Below are 20636 nucleotides of genomic sequence, written 5' to 3' on the forward strand. Positions count from 1 at the left end.
AAAACTCGGATTTCATCGAATGTATTTTGTTCTCTACTCTTTGAGATGGGTTTGGTGCGGGTCTCATTGACCTTCACCATGCATGTACATAAAATATACTTTAAAAACATATTATCTGATTTATAAATGGGGTGGCAAGACTGTGTCCCAGAGGTGGCAGCTGCCACCCCGTAGATCCGCACCTGCATCTAAGTGACCTCTTCAGTTTAAACTGAAGGTAGCCCCACCCTTATAAACAATACAGGGGCATAACGACCAAAACCAACGATGGGTTTCTTCTTTATCGAGGATGAGCATGTGCACATCCTTGATCGGGAGGAACGCTATGTGCATCTATGTGAAGAGGGAACAGCCATCCCTGAACCGAGGGGGGTCTGGGGGGTCCTACAAGTACATCTGTTGCCATCTTACAATGTTGTGATTGCAACCATTCCCCAATCCTCATAACACACAGGGCAATAATCATAGTACACGTGGCCATTGAAACCCTAGTTAATGGGTTGGGTCGTTATGCCACTGTATTGTTAATAAGGGTGGGGATAGCTGCAGTCAGTTTAGACTCATCACTTAGATGAGTGAGGAAACGTTTCTCTAACTAAACGCTGTGTCCAGATAAACCGACTCAACTTTCTTTGACGTTAAAGTCTTCACTTAAGCATCCCTGGTCCAAATGAAACAAGCAACACCACCTGCTTATAAACACTTGCTTTTTATTCTCAATAGGACAATGAACCAAGGGGTGTACATTATTCTCAGCAAAATAACTGGAAGCTGGAGAAACAGGGACGACTACAATCGAGGTGACCATAAAGTGCAGGTACAAACACCAGCTGATTACTGAGTCGGCGATGCCTCGATGTAGTGCAAACTTCAAAAATGAACAAAACGATGAAACACTGACTCATAACCAAATACTTGATCTACTCGGGCTGAACAGTTAATCCTCCTTCAACTGCTTTTTCACAATTACTGAGCAAGTGAGAACAACGGCATATTGGTAACACTGAAACATTTCACCTCACTTAGAAAATCCCGGCTACAGTAGAACGTAGTCAAGTTGTTGTGGGAACTTGCAAAATGTGCCATACAAAACTTGGTTCTTCAAAAAGACTGCAACTAATAATCATGGTCGCAACTTGGTATCATCCTTTAACCATAACTGCATGGCCCCGTAGTCACAAACAGCTACATAAAAGTTAAGAGCGTCATATATATATGGGCCAGATTTTAACGAATGCTACAGATGAACAAAAAAAGCTACAAAACCTCATAATTATAACACCTCTGAGTTAACACCAAGAGTGCCCACACAGACATGTTATTTTTTTATGCACATCTCACAAACATCTTCTGCCTTGTTCTCAACACCCTTAAAAACATCAGAAGGTCGAGTTTCTATAATAGTGTTAGGTGAGCGGCATTTGAGTTAGAAAAGTAACTGAGTTACAAAGAATGGAGAGCATTCAGCCAAAAAGAGTAAATGTTATTCATTTGGTACAGCATAGAACTATGCAGCGGGTATGAGGCAAGTAGACTCATGACTGTGATATCTTAAATAATATTTAGTGACGTTAAATAAAAAGGGTGGTTTGCCAACGCTGTGGCCATGGCCAAATTGACTTTTGGTTCTACGCACAACAACAGGGGATGGATACCAAAACTCACTATAGAAGGTCTGAGGCTGCAGAAGTGGTTGGTAGAATTGACGTCCCTACCAGACATACACAGTCCAGACTGACCAGCTTTGGGCCAGCGGTCATTTCCAACCCCATCTGTGCCTCTGCAAGCCAGATACATACATATATATATATATATATATATATATATATATATATATATATATATATATATATATATATATATATTTAAAAAAAAAGACCACCAAAAATTAAAACAAAATATTCAGGCCGTTGAAAAGGAAAGCAATCATTGACTGTATACAAGTGCTACAAAAACTATAGTAATAATACAGCAGTAAAAATCATGTAAGTAAATACACAGCGTGTTTGTGTTAAAATAGGAATATTTAACAAAATAGTTCATACAAAAATTTGATACATGAGACTACATTTAAAGCATTTATTTTAGTGTTGTGTATGTGTATATACTTCACTAGAATTAGTGAATAGTCTGTATTCCCTTAGACACCGAGGTCTAAGGACTAAAATCTGCAAAGACTTGAGGCAGCAAGCTGTGTTATAAAGAAAATGTACAGCGAAACCCCACTTCACCTCACCTGAACAACGTGACACCGGACCAACATCTCATCTGGTGTAAAACTCCTAATATGTGCCCTGTCTCAACACACAGTGTCGGTTATGGTGTGTGTTTGTCAAAGAGCCTGCTTCCTCTGCCAAGAGTCTGACACATGGGTGGTAAATGGGCTCGTTTCTGGAAACTACATTACACCTGAAAAGTGCTCAGTGCTCCTCACACTTGCGTGACCATATTTCCACTTTTCACACTGAGCTCTTCTGGTTACAATTTTGGGTAAAATACTGACCACAACAACAGACACTTAAGCAACTTGACAGAGCTCTCAAAAAGTGTTCTCATGTGGAGGAGCCTGGTTCAACCCCCACACGTCTGCAAGGATTTACTCTTTTCAACCCCCACAAGTCTGCAAGGATTCACTCTTTTCAACCCCCACAAGTCTGCAAGGATTCCCTCTTTTCAACCCCCATGTGTCTGCAAGGATTCACTCTTTTCAACCCCCACAAATCTGCAAGGATTCACTCTTTTCAACCCCAACAAGTCTGCAAGGATTCACTCTTTTCAACCCCCACATGTCTGCAAGGATTCACTCTTTGACCAAAATCCTGAACCTCCTACAGCTTACAGCGGTGCTATAAAGTCAACAGACAATTTACTAATTAGGTTTCAGCTTCCTGGCAAGTAAAAAAGGCTTACATTCTTAAAGCAGGCTGAGAAATTGTGTAAAAAAATAAAATTAAAAAAAAGCTGAAAAAAAGACCACCTGGGCTTCTATTAGGAGTTTTACAGTGTCACATAACGAACGGTTATACTGCTTTGACGTCAACGATCATGTTGCACCAAATGATTTGTATTTAGAGATAAATGTTATAAAATATGCTGTAAGCCTTGAAAAAATCATGGGGTTGGGTATCTATAACCAAATTCCAATTCTGAATTGGAGAAAAGCAGGCATGAGAAGTGACGATCGCTTCCCAAAAATCACCAGATATCAGCTGTCTTTGGAGTTTCATTCCTCACATCCCGCTGCTCAGCACAACACATTCTGTGAACAGATACCACCCCTTCATGCTCCGATTTTTAGATACTGAATCAAAGATGGATGAAGAATACTCTATAAAGGAGATTAGAAAAAAAAAATTTTGGATTTACTAGTGGTAAATATTAACGTAAAACATATTGGTCATAAAAGGTTTGTGACCGGTTTATTTCTACATTTAAACTTTTCCAAAATGTAACTTGGTGGATTTGGCTAAAGAATTAGGTTGAATGGCAGAATTGTCATTGGCATTGATGAATTCCAATCAATACCCAACCCCGGTGACATTTGGGATGGAGACACTTGGGTGTGTGCTTCCTGGAGCGGTTCTCTTGCAGGCAGGCTGCACAGGTCACTGGTCCCGAGATTCATAGAGCAGTTTAGCTGCCTGTGGGGGAAGAGGGACAAACATAGCATCTGAGATCAAGATGAATGGTTATCAGAAGGTGTACAAACTCAGATCGTGCTGGACCAGTGCACTATTGGTCAAGTTGCTCATAACACTTCCCCCACCAGCTGTAGCTATATACTTGTATCATACTGCTTGGACACACATACAGTTGTGAGGTGGTGAATGTATAGCAGCATGCTGGTTTTATAACAATCCAAGCACTACACCAGCTGAGTTCACTAAGTAGTCCTCCCCTGTCTGGTTGAAAGTGTGTTAATGAGTGAAATCAGGTGGTGTAATGTTGGGTTGGCTCTCATGAATGAATACCACTGAAAGGGTAAGGAGTCTGTTGTCTATAGTATGTCTTTTGCCATACCTGTGTAAATGAGGTCCTTTTTCTCCTTACCACATGCAGAAGTTCTTTTGTCACAAAAGCTGGATTTTACTTTTCACTTGCATCAACAGAATATGTGGAGCAAATTTTTCTCCCTGGGTAACCCAATGGGTAAAGCAAGGCACCACCATTCCCACCACTCAGCTCTCCTATCATAGCAAGCAATATCTGAGGGAGTTTTCTTTGCGATAAAGATGATGCAAAAGGTGCTTGACCAAGTTCTGTGGACACTTCTTAAGTAACTCTAATTACATTAAAAAGCATCTGTGGGAGTCTTATGGTTTTTATGCAATGATTTCAAACAAAATTTACAGTCTAAAATGTTTAACCTTCTCAAATGCACCGACCCGCTACAGGCTATCTGGATGAAAGGTACAACAATGTGTTATCTCCCACACTCGAAAAGGCCCGTAACAACATTTGGCACAGAGGCAATTTGGAGACTCCATATGGGCATTTTGGGGACCCATGGGAAAAAACAATATAAAATGCTTGTATTTAGGTGTTATATAATCAAATTTGAAGACAGAGATAGATAGAAAAGGTCAGAAGGCATTACATTATGTCTTTGTAGACAGGTTGCTGAGAGAGGAGGTGTGGTATTGTATGAGGAACTCAGGAGTGGCAGAGAAGTATGTAGGGGTGGTTCAGGATATGTATGAGGGAAGTGTGACAGTGGTGAGGTGTGCGGTTGAAAAGACAGATGGGTTCAAGGTGGAGGTGGGATTACATTGAGGATCGGCTCTGAGCCCTTTCTTGTTTGCAATGCTGATAGACAGGTTGATGATAGACAGGTTGACGGACGAGATCAGGCAGGAGTCTCCGTGGACTATGAAGTTCACGGATGACATTGTGATCTGTAGTGAGAGTAGGGAGCAGGTTGAGGAGAGTCTGGAGAGGTGGAGGTATGCACTAGAGAGAAGAGGAATGAAAGTCAGTAGGAGCAAGACAGAATACATATGCGTGAACGAGAGAACGACAGCGGAATGGTAAGGATGCAAGAAGTACAGGTGACGAAGGTGGATGAGTTTAAATACTTGGGGTCAACTGTTCAAAGTAACAGGGAGTGCAAAAGAGAGGTGAAGAAGAGAGTGCAGGCAGGGTGGAGTGGGTGGAGAAGAGTGTCAGGAGTGATTTACAACAGAAGGGTCCAGCAAGTGTTAAAGGGAAGGTTTACAAGATGGTTGTGAGACCAGCTATGTTGTATGGTTTGGAGACAGTGGCACTGATGAAAAGAAAGGAGGTGGAGCGGGAGGTGGCAGAGTTGAAAATGCTAAGATTTTCACAGGGAGTGACGAAGAAGGACAGGATTATGAACGAGTACATTAGAGGGACAGCTCAGGTTGGGCGGTCTGGAGACAAAGCACGAGAGGCAAGATTGAGATGGTTTGGACATGTGTGGAGGAGAGATGCTGGGTATATTGGCAGAAGGATGCTGAATATGGAGCTGCCAGGGAAGAGGAAAAGAGGAAGACCAAAGAGGAGATTTATGGATGTGGTGAGGGAGGACATGCAGGTGGTTGGCGTGACAGAGGAAGATGCAGAGGACAGGAGGAGATTGAAATGGATGATCCACTGTGGTGACCCCTAATGGGAGCAGCCGAGAGTAGCAGTAGTAGTAGATAATCAAATTTGAAGAAAACTGGTAAGACTTGTGGCAATCACTCCAGTGAGTTGTGGGCCCAAGAGACAAAGCCAAGGGAAGTTATTTTCCCTCAAAATAATTATTTCTGTGTTAATCAGTGATAAAATTTACACTGTGTTTTGAGCTTCTGCGACTCCATTTTAGCAATACTTCAGTTAAATCTGACACTTCAGGAATAAACTACAGTGCTGTCAATCTGGACAGACCACGATTAAGCTATTTTTAACTACATGGTTAGCTCGCTCTAAGGCTACTACTACTTTTTAGGTTAGCAACTAACTGACAAAGCAGGGCTAAGGGTACCTTTCTGGGCCAAAAAACACATTGAGGACACTAAAATGGAAGACCACATAAAAGCCAACAACATTAACGTAAATCTTAATGTCAATGTGTCGTCACGCATCAAAATCATAACAGATACCAAATCCAGCCGGATAAAGGCCAACTTCGCCCACAGTACCTGACTGACTACAGGGATTATTTCTGTGTACTCGTATCACATCCTATTTTGTATGTAGAAAGTAAATGTGGGGTGACCTCTGTATTGACCCGGGCTTTGCGTACCTTGTGCATGGCAGCAAGCCAAGACGAAGCCACCTTCTTATCCTCAGCTGCCTCCATCCGTAGCTGCTGGGAGTCCTGGGAGCCCATCGGCTTGTAATGGAGCAGCATGCCGCTGGCCCGGGAGGTGCCCCCTAAGGGAAATACACACAAAGTAAGATAGGAAGGAAAAAGAAAAAGAGAAAAAGAGTAAAGATGGACTGAACCGCTTGTCAGCTAAATTGCACTAAATTTGTGACAGAAGACACCCGTCTTTCTTTTCACAGGAGATGGCATCAAAAATATCTAAGTTTTATTGGCTAGAGAGAGCAGCTGCCTCTGGTTCGGCTGATTCATAACTGGGGTGACATTTTGAAGCACATTTTCTAGGATACCTTGACATTTTGAAGTTAACTCTGGTATCTATCTTCACTGGAAACTTACCACACGTAATTACAAAAAATTGATATCCTTCAGTGGTTAGATATACCTCAGATATAAAACAGCTATTATATCTGATGTAAAAAAATGAAACCAAGATAAATTATGTTAGAAACTTTTCCACTTTTTTTTTAAATTACAACCCATAAAAATCAAGAAATATTTTAGGAAAAAAAAAATACAAAATGTACAATAACCTGGCTGCATTAGTGTGCAAACCTCTACACCCATTCTTTGTTGAAGCACCGTTTGATTTTATTACAGCACTCAGTCTTTTTGGGCAAGTCTATCAGCTTGGAACATCTTGACTTGTTTTAATAATAATAATAATAATCATTACATTTATACTGCACTTTATCTAGACACCCAAAGCGCTTCATAATGAAGGGGGTAACTCACCTCAACCACCACCAATGTGTAGCACCCACCTGGGTAATGCACGGCAGCCATTTTGCACCAGAATGCTCACCACACATCAGCTTGAGGTGGAGAGGAAGGACTCATTGAGCCAATTACACAAGGGGATGATTAGGTGGCCAGATGGAGAGAGCCAGGTTGGGAATTTTGCCAGGACACCGGGGAACCCCCTGCTCTTTGCAGTAAGTACCATGGAATCTTTAATGACCACAGTGAATCAGGACCTCGGTTTAACGTCTCATCCAAAGGACGGCATCACCTACAGCAGTGTTTCTCAACCGGGGGTCCGTGGACCCCTAGTGGTCCATGGTGTAATTGAAAGGGGTCCGTGAAAATAAAATATCTTTAAAAAAAAAGATCCTATGACATTTATAGAAATAGGATTATTTTACTCAAATGTGACTGAGACCTTTATCTACCTAAACTATAAAGGGTAACAGGACTTTTTTCTCAAATTACATCTGTTTCACAAGTGTAATTTATTGTATTTTAATAAGAGATCTCGCTCCCGTTTGCATTGTTAAAAGTTACTGCATAAAAATTCTGTTGTTACATATATCTGAAAGTTACTGAATACATATTCTGTTTTGTTACGTATATCTGAAAGTTACTGAATACATATTCTGTTTTGTTACATATATCTGAAAGTTACTGAATACATATTCTGTTTTGTTACGTATATCTGAAAGTTACTGAATACATATTCTGTTGTTACATATATCTGAAAGTTACTGAATACATATTCTGTTTTGTTACATATATCTGAAGGTTACTGCATAAGAATTCTGTTTTGTTAACTATATCTAAGTTACAACTGAAAGCTCTTATTTTTGCCCCAAAGACTGAATAAATGCTATAATGCAATTTAAAATGCAGTTTCTACTGTTTCTACCAAATTGCAACCCCCCTCCCCCAAGATCAGGTGGAGGGGTCCTCAGGGTAGATCAAAAATACGCAGGGGGTCCAGGACCCCAAAAAGGTTGAGAACCACTGGCCTACAGCACAGTGTCCACATCATTGCACTGGGGCACTGTGTTTTTTTTTTTAAATTGAGACCAGAGGGAAGACTGCCCCCTGCTGGCCCACTAACACTACTTCCAGCAGCAACTCAGTTTTCCCAGGAGGTCTCCCTCCAGGTACTAACCAAGCCCCAACTTTACTTAGCTTCCATCATTCGGCAGAGCCAGGGTACATGTTGGTATGGCTGCCGGCAGGGTTTTCCCACTCTTGCTTGCAAAAACGTTCTAGATGCGTCAAATTGTGAGGGCCTCTCCTGTGCACAGCCCTCTTCAGGTTATCCCACAGATTTTCAATTGGATTCAGGTCTGCGATCTGGCTAGGCCATTCCAAAACATTGATCTTCCTTTGGTGAAGTCATTCCTCCAGCTTTCTAGCAGATGACTGAACGTTTTGCACCAAAATCGACTGGTATTCGGAGCGATTCATGATGCCCTCCACCTTGACTAGAGCCCCAGTTCTGGCTGAAGAAAAGCAGACCTAACGCATGATGCTGCCACCACCATGCTTCACTGTGGGTGTGGCGTTTTTTTGGTGATGTCTTGTTTTTGTGCCAAACATACCTTTTGGAATTATGGCCAAAAAGTTCAACCTTGGCCTCATCAGATCACAACACATTTTTCCACATGGCTTTGGCAGGCTAGATGTATCTTTTTGTAAAATTTAGCTGGGCTTGGATGTTTTTGTTTTTCATGTGAAAAGGCTTCCGTCTTGCCACCCTACCCCATAGCCCTGACATACGAAGAATACAGGAGATTATCACATGTAGGGAGCAACCAGGACTCGCCAGAAATTCCTGCAGCTCCTTTAATGTGGCCATAGGCCTCTTGGCATCCTCCCTGATCGGTTCGCTCCTTTTCTTCTCATCAATTTTGGAGGGATGTCCTGTTCTTGGTAATGTCAATGTTGTGCCATATTTTTTCCCACTTGTTGATGATTGTGTTCACTGTGTCCCATGATGTATCTTATGCCTTGGATATTCTTTTGTACCCCTCTGCTGATCGATACCTTTCAACAATGAGATCCCATTCATGCTTTGTAAGCTCTTTGGCTTTTGCAGTTGGTTGCAACCAAGATGTCAGGAAAATCCTACAGGAACAGCTGAACTTTATTCGGGGTTAACCAGAGTCACTTTCATTGATGGCAGGTGTATACTAACTACTATTTAACATCAGCTTGAATGTGATTGGTTGATTCTGAACACCTCCACATCCCCACTTATAAAAGGGTGTGCACACTTATGCGACCAGGTTGTTTTAAGTTTTTATTTTTATTTTCCCCTAAAATGTTTGATTGTTCTCAACTTTATTTTTATAAGTTGCAATTTTTTTTTAAAAAGAGGAAAAAGCAGACATGATTTATCTTGGTTTCATTTTTTACATCACAAAAACCTGCCATTTTAACTAGGGTGTGTATACACACACACAAAAAAACAACTACCATTCTTCACTGTACAGAATATTCTCTACAAGCAAGGGGCTAGCTTGTTAAAATTCACTTTAAGCTTTTAATAATAAAAATTGTAAAAAATAGTAAATTGTTAAGTGATTTCGTAACCAGTGTGGTAATGTTAATGCTGCATGAAGAAAGATACACTGAAATTCATAATGCCCAGGTCGGACTTCTAAATATGCTATAATGCCAAAATGTGCTGCTTCTGATAGGAGGTCACATTCCTTCTCCATCAAGATCATCTGAGTTGGGTAAAAGTAAAGTATTAAATCATTATCGGTGTACTACAGGACACAATCAAACCACTAAAGATAAACCCATATACATGCAGGTTCCTCTCGAGCACAAAAGCTGTAGTGACATATGAATGTACTTCGCATGAAAAAGGGAATCAATCACATGGATAACACACCTTGAACACTAAAAGATTTTTAAAAAAAAAAGTCAGACATGACCAAACCAAATACAGGATGAAGAGAATGATGGAGATGAATACTCCACTTGGGATGAACATACAAATAAAACACAGAGCTGTAGACAGGACTGAAAATGCTAAAAATACACAATGTTCACATGGATGCCTTCATGTGAGAGGCTTGTGGGTAAAGCTTTGGATTTATTGAGCTATACACATAGTCTATGCATAAGCCGGGGTACACATGAAAACATGCTCACCAACAGTCATGGCTGTGTTTCCCAAAAGTACCATTTATTCTGACAAAGTCATCACTAATAGTGTAAGCCAAATCAATGTCAACGCCGTAAAGATATAAATGTAATAACTTAGTTTAGAGGTGTTAAAACCTACTGAATATCATCCATCCATTATCTAAACCGCTTATCCTATTCTCAGGGTCGCGAGGATACTGGAGCCTATCCCAGCAGTCACTGGGCGGCAGGCGGGGGGACACCCTGGACAGGCCACCAGTCCATCACAGGGCCAACACACACACACACACACACACACACACACACACACACACACACACACACACACACACACACACACACACACACACACACACACACACACACACACACTCCTACCTAGGGACAATTTAGTATGGCCAATTCACCTGACCTGCATGTCTTTGGACTGTGGGAGGAAACCGGAGCATCCGCAGGAAACCCACGCAGACACGGAGAGAACATGCAAACTCCACACACAGGACGACCCGGGACGACCTCCAAGGTTGGACTACCCCGGGGCTCGAACCCAGGACCTTCTTGCTGTGAGGTGACCGCGCTAACCACTGTGCCTCCATGCCGCCACTGAATATCATACAAAAGAAATTTGTGTGATTACCCTCTATCTCTAGGATTCTTTTGGGAAACTAGGAAACAGATGCATAATGTATCTTGGACAACAGGAGCACTTCCAATTGGGACCATTTCCAATTCATGTGGTCATATGACATGACCTGTGATCAGAACTCCTATTCTCAGAGAAGTTTATGCATACAGGCTTCGCCCCCACGGACACACCAACTGTGGTAACAGCCATACACAAGATGGGGGCGGAACAAAGGGTGATTGACACAGAGTGAAAGCTATGCGGATTGGACCAGGGCTAACCTTCAGAGATATACTGGCTGTCCAGCAGACTGGTGTAAGTGTGAATGTCATTCTCTGAGCCCAGAAGAAGAGAGGGCCAGGTCAACCAGAGTCAAAGCAGAAGAGAGAGAAAGCATATTAAAATGAGAACAGGAGAAGAAGAAAATGGCCACCTGTAAAACCAGCTAGAGAATCCAATTGGCGGAGTCACAAGAAGTTGAAATACAGGGGGTGGAGGACATACGGTCTTAACGTCTTTGATATGAAGAGAAATAAGATTTTTTTTTCCTCTACCCTAAAAAGCTAAAGGCAATTGATACATTCAACATGGAAATGTCATCAGAATATCCTCGCCATCTATCCTATTTCATCTGTGTGTATGCAAGTGCACTATATGTTTGGTCTTTCGTGGGATGTGCCAGGTTTCATGGATGGGACAGAGAAGATTTCCTCTCTAGAGCCTTACCTCCAGGGCTGATACCATCTGTCAGCACCTGCATGCTGGAGATTCGAGACAACTCCACCTCAAAGTGGCTCTCACCATCCAGGAAGAGATACCTATGGAGGAACAGGAGGTGGTTGGGTATGTGAGTGTGTGGGGGCTGGGCACAGGCACAGGAAGATCGAAACAATATTCCCAAATGGCTGGCTTCCAATCAATCTGTATACTACTTACAGCCACCTTAAATACTCAACTCCACATGAAGCATAGTGGTTGAGGACACCAAGCAGGACGTTTTGAAATAACGTTAAACAAACTGAAAATGTCAATTAAAGGAATTAAAAGGTGTCCTTCACCTGTGGTTATTGGAGAGACGACATGTCATGGTTTCAGCCTTGTCTGATGAGCCCAAAGTGATGACAAAGGTTCCACCTGGAAACCAAAGGACAGTCCACATAGTTAAACTGAACATTTTGAAGGACAAAAAAAAAGAAAAGAAAATCAACAAATGGACAACAGGGGCTCTGCAAAGAGAGACATTGTGGCTCAAACAGAAGGCCTTGGTCCAAGCCCATCTTGCCTGCTGAAGTGTCTTGGAGCAGAGCTCTGATGCTGTACCTGCTAAAGGTGCCGTGCTGTAACAAATGCACATCTTTAAAGGGAAGACAGAAACACCCCCAAAAAATCTGGGGACGATATATGGACTTGATGAAAGTATGGTTTTGCAAAAACCAGGTCAATGAATCAATACTGCCTAGAGGAGGGATGAGTTATGCAGTACACAGATGGGAGGCGGAGAACAGAGGGAAAGAGGATGGGGGGGGGGTATAGTGTACCCTGTATCATCTTAAAGAGTGTTGTAAATGCAATTGTTCTGCAGTCGCCTCGCATTATATGGTTTTTTTCTGTGATAGCCTTGGCTTTTTATGCCTAGTCCACAAATACACGGGTATTTTTGAAAACGTAGCTTTTTCTATGCATTCTGGCCTTTAGTCCACATGCAAACTGCATTTGAGGTCACTGAAAACAGACCTCTGGGAAAACACTTTCCAGGGTGAAGATTTTCAGAAACTCCGTTTTCCGTGCCGACATGCAGACAGGGAAAGCTGAGGTTTTTTGCTTTTTTTCAGGCTTCTGAATGGCCAGCATGGCTTTAGGGTTAGGGTTGTATCGCGCCGCCTCTTTGTTTGGCATGCTCTTGACAGCACTTGCATTGTGTTTTTGTGTGTTCATTTGGATGCAGAATTTTTTTAGACACTGCTTGTGTGGATGTTTTTTTTTTTTTTTTAAAGAACTTAGGAGGGAAAACATTTTCAAGAATATCCGTGTGGACGAGGTATTAGTTTCTCTCTTTGGCCATGCTAAATGCATGCAATTGCCAAAATTTCTCTCTTTTCGTTGAACTTTGCACCAATTTTTTCTTTGTTGTTCCCTTTTACTATTAAAAATTCTAAAAAATATATTGTTGAAAGGGCGTCCGGGTGGCATAGCGGTCTATTCTGTTGCCTCCCAACAAGGGGATCGTCGGATCGAATCCCCGTGTTACTTCCGGCTTGGTCGGGCGTACAGACACAATTGGCCGTGTCTGCAAGTGGGAAGCCGGATGTGGGTGGGTGTCCTGGTCGCTGCCCTAGCGCCTCCTCTGGTCGGTTGGGGCGCCTGCTCAGGGGGGAGGGGGAACAGCGTGATCCTCCCATGTGCTACGACCCCCCTGGTGAAACTCCTCACTGGCAGGTGAAAAAAAGCGGCTGGTGACTCCACATGTATTGGAGGAGACATGTGGTAGTCTGCAGCCCTCCCCAGATCAGCAGAGGGGGTGGAGCAGCGACCAGGACAACTCGGAAGAGAGAGGTAATTGGCCAAGTACAATTGGGGAGAGAAAAAAAAAATCTGTTTAATGATTGCAGACGTCTTGCCGTTTTTAATTAGCTTGTTTTATCGCTGATGTTTGATATTTTTAAAGACTTGGTTGTGACGGAGATTTCTCTCTCCCTATTCCTCTCAAACACACACACACACACACACACACACACACACACACACACACACACACACACACACACACACACACACACACACCATTAAAAACTGAAAAAAGTAAACTCATATTTATGCTACGCTTCATTGATTTTATGTTTCCAGCCGAGCTAGTCATCAATACGCCCTGTATAACCGCCATGCTGTCAGCCCTCCATCGGCAGCCCCCCCACCCCACCCACCATTACAGTCCCTGTCCTACCCACCGGCCCACAGGGTGCAAATCGATTTTTTATTAAGAGCCTGGCTGAGTGGTGCTGAGAGGGGATGGTATTTATTTATAGTCACACACTGGCCTACACCAACAACACATGGGGTAAACCAGGGCAGAGCAGCACAAGCTGAGGGTCAATAAATACCACACTGGTTTTTGAGGGCTGTTAGGGCCATTCTGCTTTGTTTGACTGTACACCAGGTCACGCTCCAGGAAATAAACATATGTGTGTGTGTGTGTGTGTGTGTGTGAGTGAGTGAGTGAGTGAGTGAGTGAGTGAGTGAGTGAGTGAGTGAGAGAGAGAGAGAGAGAGAGTGTGTGTGTGGGTGGGTGGGGGGCATAGGTCCTAGCCCAACAGCACAGGAAATGGTAGCAACCTCGTGCTACTGAATCAGCAGAAAAAAAACATCAAGCTGAGAAGATACTGGCCATAAGTACCCAAATTATAAACATTTTTCCGGGAAAGCAGCTTTGGCGTGTTAATAAATCTTGCTGTGAGTGCGGACCCCTCAGGACTGTGAGCATTAGCGCTGCACCACAGACCACCCCATGAACTTCCAATACATTAAAGAACCGCATTTACTACAGGCTGAGGCAAAACTCTAACAAAGGAGTTCAGCCATTGGATCAGCTTTGTTCACACACACAAGCATAAGAACTATGTAATGTAAAGTTGAATCAGGTTGGAAAAAATGTGTTTGTTTTTTTACATACATCATACAGTCAAACACACACCATGCCAAAAGTCTGTTCACAATTATCTAGCATCCATCCATCCATCCATTCAAACTGCTTATCCTGCTCTCAGGGTCGCAGGGATGCTGGAGCCTATCCCAGCAGTCATTGGGCAGCAGGCGGGGAGACACTCTGGACAGGCTGCCAGGCCATTACAGGGCCCACACGCCACGCGCACACACACACACACCTAGGGACAATTTAGTATGGCCGATTCACCTGACCTACATGTCTTTAGACTGTGGGAGGAAACCCACGCAGACATGGGGAGAACATGCAAACGCCACACAGAGGACGACCCCCGAGGCTGAACTACCCCGGGGCTCGAACCCAGGACCAAAAAAAAAGAAAAGAAAAAAAGAAACAAGATCCTATAGAATGAGAAAACACTGAATTGTATTTTGTGGGATTCTAGGTTGAAACCCACCCCCACCCCCCGACCTCTCACCTCCCATGAGCACTTTGAGCTGTTTGTCATAAAACTCCATTTCCCTCTGGGAGACCAGGCTGCACTCCACGCACTGTCGCACCGGATCCACGAAACACATGCGGGGCAGCGCCACCTTCTTACTGCAGCACTTGTCACAGAAACACCGGCCACACCGCCGACAGTGGTGCTGACAGCAAACAGGAACAGGTAATAGACCGGGGGGGGGGGGGGCAGGAAGACAAGAGATTTCCAAAGGAAATGAACAAATGTGGCCACTACAGAGTGTTCAAAACAGGACAAAACAGTGTTCAAAACACCCGCTCTTTCCATGATAGACCAAACCAGTGGAAAAAATAAGAAATCTGAGTTCCTCATCAGTTCCACTTGGCAAAGTCACAACCCTGAATATTTCCACGCCCAACAGATGTTCTTCTGGACACTTCCTGTTGCAGGCATCTGGAAGACAACAGCTAATATGCATGTAAAGTAGTTGTAAGTAGAGGAAATGTAGGTGAGGAGGGAGCACCTTCACCTACACTGCAAAGAGCAGAATGAAAGCCTCCAGACATTTTAGACACGGAGTGTCCAAACGACACTGACCAGAGGTTTTCCCAGGTCAGTGTACGTCCACTGACATATTTAACAAATTTATAAATGGATGTTGAAAATATATAATGTTTACCCAATTTCCTTTCATGCTGTTGCTGACCAGGGTAATGCACACTAATGTACAAAATGCTCACAATACCTCATTCCCCTTTAGACCCCCATTCACAGTAGCTGATGTAGGACATGGACACTGACCAAAACCTAATGATTTTTGTCAGTCTCTTATTAAATTTTTCAACACTACCTGCCATCATTCAGATGTCCCACTCCATTTCGAGAAAAATAAATTTGGATGGTACAATAATCATGTTTGTTTTTTTTTTATTATCTACCAGTCTCAATGGACTAGGGTTACTTTTCCTTTTCCAATTCTTACTCTTTGGCATATTTGAGCGATACTTTATTGATCCCCATAGGGAAATTACACTCTGCATTTAACCCATCCTAGCTGTGTAGCTAGGAGCAGTGGGCAGCCGCCGTGCAGCACCCGGGGACCAACTCCAGTTCGTCTCGCCATGCCTTGCTCAGGGGCACAGACAGGAGTATTAACCCTACCATGCATGTCTCTTTGATGGTGGGGGAAACCAGAGCACCCGAAGAAAACCCACTGCAGACACGGGGAGAAAATGCAAACTCCACACAGAGGACAACCTGGGCTGATCCCCCCCCAAAAGGTTAGACAACCCCAGGGTTCGAACCCAGTACCTTTTTGCTGTGAGGCGACAGTGCTAACCACTGTGGCACAGTAATAAGACAAAGATGTAAGACAAAGATGACAAAAAATAGGAGGCTTACATTTCTACTTCACTGCAACTTAAGTGACTTTATGCAGCTTGGGGGAAAAAATGTCACTGTAGTATATCACTGCCGATGTGAATGGAAGCTAAATAAAAAAAAAATCCTTCATATCAGAATTCACAACACTGAGCTCTACTGTCAGAGTAAGTTTTGTTTGCTACTTTTGTTTTCCCATCCTCCCCGTTTTCAGACGATCTGATAAAGCTGCATGATTCACTGCATTGGTGTGGTGGCAGATGCACTGCAAATGTAACGCACCTTTCTTGTGATGAAGTCGAACTTGATGTCACACTGCATACATCTTGGGCACTGGAGGAGAAGAAAAACAGGATGTTACACAACACGCCAGGCAGGGTGTGTTCAAGTTCAACAGCGGCTGGACGAGACAACAAGCACACGCTCATAGCAAATACATCACAGGAGGAATAAGATCCTGTGTGACAGCACAGGTAGTCACTTTAACCGAGGGAAGGGTCTATCAGAAGTCATACGGTGCCCACAGCAATATCAAAAACAGCCGACTTCTGGAGCAACCCGGTAGCTTGATCAGATAAGCATATACAGCGGATAGAAAATGAATACACCCCCTTGAACCATTTAGTTGACCTAAAGCCTTGAATTATGATGAGATGCCATAAATCTATTTTTTCCCTTCTAAATCAACACACAATACTTGAAAAAGAAAAAATCAGTCAAAATCGGATTATAAAAATTTTCTAACACTGATAAAAAACAACAACTGCAATATCTTGGTTTGATAAGTATGAACCCCCTTTGCTACGGCATCCCTTAAACTATCAAGATCCCACAATAACTCATCGTTCACCACCTGTGTGGAATTACAGCAATTAACTTGATAATGTGAATAAAAACGCCTGTTTATGGGCATCCGGGACCGGGACGGCTCAGAAAATAGGGTAATTGGCCAAGTACACTTGGGGAGGGGAGGAAAAAAAGCTGTTTACTATGGTCCTTCAGTTTGCAAGCGTACTCCCACACAAAGACAGCAGCATGGGCTCCAACGACGTCACAAAACAGGCATGTGACAGTCGTGGAAAGGTACACATCAGGTGAGGGATATAAAAAGATTTCCAAGGCTTTTAAGATATCTCAGACCACTGTTAAGTTCATCATTAAGAAGTGGAAAGTGCATGGCAGCACCCGCAGTCTGCCAAAATCAGGGCGTCCATCGCAACTAGATGACCCGGAAAGCAGACAGTTGATTAGAGAGGCCACTGGGAATCCAAAGGCAACCTTGAAAAGACCTACAGGGTTTTATGGCCAACAGAGGACATGTGCATCACACAACAACATCAAATATACTGCACACATCTGGCCTTTATGGCAGGGTGGCAAGAATAAAGCCATTACCCACAAAGGTCCATCTGGAGTCCTATTTGAATTTTGCACAAAAAAAATACCTGGAGGAATTGCAACGAACTGGCAGAAGATTTTGTGGGTCTGGGGAACTTGTCAAGATTGAAGGGAGGATGGATGGAGTCAATTACTGGAAGATTCTGGATTAGAACCTGATGAAGTCTGCAAAAAGTCTGAAAATGGGTCAGAAATTCAAATTCCAACAGGACAACGAGGGCTTGCAGAACACGAGATGGATGTTTTGGAGTGGCCAAGTCAAAGCCTCACCCTAAATCAGATTGAAAATCTTTGGAATGACTTAAAAGTTACTGTCCATCAGCAAAAACCAAATAATCTCTCCCAGCGCCAACAATTTTGCAAAGAGGAGTAGGGGAAGATATCCAAATCCAGGTGTGCCAACCTCATGGAAAGCCCAAAAAGACTGGTAGCTGTAGTTGCTGCCAAAGGTGCTTCTACCAAATATTGAATCAAGGGGGTGTATATTTAAAAAATGAAATTTCAGTTTTGCCAATTAAATGTTCTGTTTTTTTATAAATTGAAATGATTTCAACGCATTCATACAGTATTGTGTTCTTTGGATTTGGGAAAAACATGTTCCATATAAATCCCATGAAATTTACAGACCCTGGCACAACAAAATGTAAAAACTTTGAAGGGGGGGGGTGTATTAATATTGACTTCACTGTTCCAAGAGGGGCGAGGGTCTAAGCGCAGTCATGGATCATTCACATCCAACTCAAGACCTTTGCTGCCAGTCTTCCACTTTCTCTCGATGCAGTTTCCTGTCAATCGCCACTGTTCTATCCATTTAAGGCTCTGTGATCCATCCATCCATTATCCAAACCGCTTATCCTTACTCAGGGTCGCAGGGATGCTGGAGCCTATCCCCACAGTCATCGGGCAGCAGAAGGGGGAGACACCCTGGACAGGCCTCAGGGCCATCACAGGGCCTCTTCTCTACAATGCACACTCTATATTGCACTAAGTTGGTCATTGTTGTATTTTGACTGGTTGTGCACAAACAGTGTAGAACGGCATAAAAATCTGAGGTAAATTCCAACCAAGTCATCATACAAAACTATCAAATAGAGCATCATTATGCCTTGGTATGATTTTTTTCTTCTCCTCAGGAATTCCCAGAGATGAGAGGTCTCTGGGAATTCCTGAGGGACAAAAACTCTCCAAGAGACAGAAGAGTGAAATTTTACTCCCAGGATTAGGGCTTTTTCTCACAGAAGACATCCATACCAAAAAATAAAATAAGAATCCCTCAAAGAAGGCACTTGGGATATTGTCCAGTTATTTAATGATAGCATTTCTTCAATGAAAAACACCTAATGAAAATGTAATATTTTTTTACACCTAGTAAGTTGATCTCGGTGTTGGACCGACAACCATATTTCACAAACAATAAGTGCTGTGCACAGAGGTAGAGATTCTGCCCCAGGAAGGGGGCTTTAAACCAACAACACACACAAGGTGGGAATATGTTTTCATCTAATGCTTCTTCCATGGGAACTTGATGAAAAACAAAGTCGACTTGGTGTGTCCTGTCTTGTCTGGAGAGTTAAGAGAGAACTGCTCTGGTTTACCTTCTGGGGCCATAACAGAGGCGAGCATCCATAAAGCAAGATGTGATTTCTGTCTTTAAGCTACAACTGACAACCCATCATCGCAGCATCCACTACTCCTCCTGGATCACAGCAAGTCTATTAATGTGTTACAGGAGTACCCTGACCTGACCTAGTAAGCAGCAGGTGAGCAACGATGTGAACCGGGCTGCTGACTGGGGTTCCAGCCAGTGGCAGGCACTTCAAGTGACAGCTGACATTCGGTCTTCGGCCGAGCCAATCGTTTGTCTCTCCTTCCATGGAGCCACGGAGGACAGAAGCCAACGCAAAGACAGAGGCCGGACTGTTGCTGCTCGGCTGGATGGCGAAACTGCTTTTGCACGAAAACACTGCTGGCTCGCATTGCGACAGGCTGCTTAACCTGCGCTGCCGGAGTTGCTGGAAAACCCCGGCTGCGCATTCTTCTTATTTTACTTTATATCATTCTGACGCAACCACGCGCGAGTGTGCGCTAAGCACCGTGGTGATGAGAGCTTGGCTTCATGCGTTTAGAGGTGTGTAGTTATTAGCCAAGCTAGCTAGAGCCAGACGGTGGGCTGCCAGGCTGCTAGGCTGGCTGGCTGGCTGGCTGACCGTGCGTGTCTGCACCGCCCAGTCCGGGGGCCGAGCGGCGAGACGGCCTCAGCACCCCCCCCCCCCAACTCTTACCTCTTTATCCGGCACCCACTGCGGCTCGTCTAGCGAAAAGGGACTGTTGAAAGCGCAGTTTTCTGGGACCATGCGGAGTCCGCTGGGGCTTCGGACAAGCTTTTTGCCATCAGGCACCGAAGACATTTTCCCCACACACACACACAACAAACACTCCCGTCTCCGCGCAGTGGCTGCCCTCGTCCACTTAAGTGGCGAGCACGCCCATTGCCGTCTGATTGACGGCTCATTCCGCGAATGATAACAAGCCGTTGATGTCACATGACGTCCTGGCCACAGTGAGATGTTTTGGTTTTTTTTTTTTAAGTCACACTTTTGAGAAAAGACGTTAGTTTACTGAGTACGTACTACAACTAAAGTATTCGACATTTATTTGTTTAAGGTATGTGTATAAATACAAGACGGTAAACGTCGTTCCTCACTCAAACATGAACGCGTCGCTATTTTCCGTCGATGTTCGCCGCTATTAAACATGCCGTGAGCGCGTTTACCATCACTATACAGCAGGGGGCGCTACAGTAAAACTGTCATCTGGGCGTCCGTGTTTTTATTTTATTTTTGACAGGTGTCGGCAGCTCACATCCGGTTATGTCAACACCAGTTAAACCAAA

General features: G+C 43.5%; 1 protein-coding gene across 1 annotated transcript; it reads right to left on the reverse strand.

Moving 5' to 3' along the window:
• Positions 1-1847: 1847 nt before the first annotated feature.
• zfyve21 (zinc finger, FYVE domain containing 21) lies at positions 1848-20178 on the reverse strand. The gene is made up of 7 exons (XM_056295990.1): positions 20026-20178; positions 16628-16678; positions 14981-15149; positions 11903-11978; positions 11571-11662; positions 6248-6378; positions 1848-3641 (listed from the first exon to the last, which is right to left on the reverse strand). The coding sequence occupies exons 1-7, from the start codon at positions 20149-20151 to the stop codon at positions 3606-3608; spliced, it is 681 nt and encodes a 226-aa protein (XP_056151965.1). The 5' UTR covers positions 20152-20178; the 3' UTR covers positions 1848-3605.
• Positions 20179-20636: the final 458 nt, after the last annotated feature.

This window comes from Lampris incognitus, chromosome 16 (assembly GCF_029633865.1).
Source record: "Lampris incognitus isolate fLamInc1 chromosome 16, fLamInc1.hap2, whole genome shotgun sequence".
In the NCBI taxonomy this organism is placed as follows: Eukaryota; Metazoa; Chordata; class Actinopteri; order Lampriformes; family Lampridae; genus Lampris; species Lampris incognitus.

Excerpts from the sequence above, each read along its gene's own strand:
- zfyve21 (XM_056295990.1), bottom strand. The coding sequence starts at position 20,151 with ATGTCTTCGGTGCCTGATGGCAAAAAGCTTGTCCGAAGCCCCAGCGGA. Across the intron at positions 16,679-20,025 it reads AGTGGGTGCCGGATAAAGAG|TGCCCAAGATGTATGCAGTG; the intron begins GTAAGAGTTGGG and ends CTTCTCCTCCAG. Across the intron at positions 11,663-11,902 it reads CGTCTCTCCAATAACCACAG|GTATCTCTTCCTGGATGGTG; the intron begins GTGAAGGACACC and ends GTTCCTCCATAG.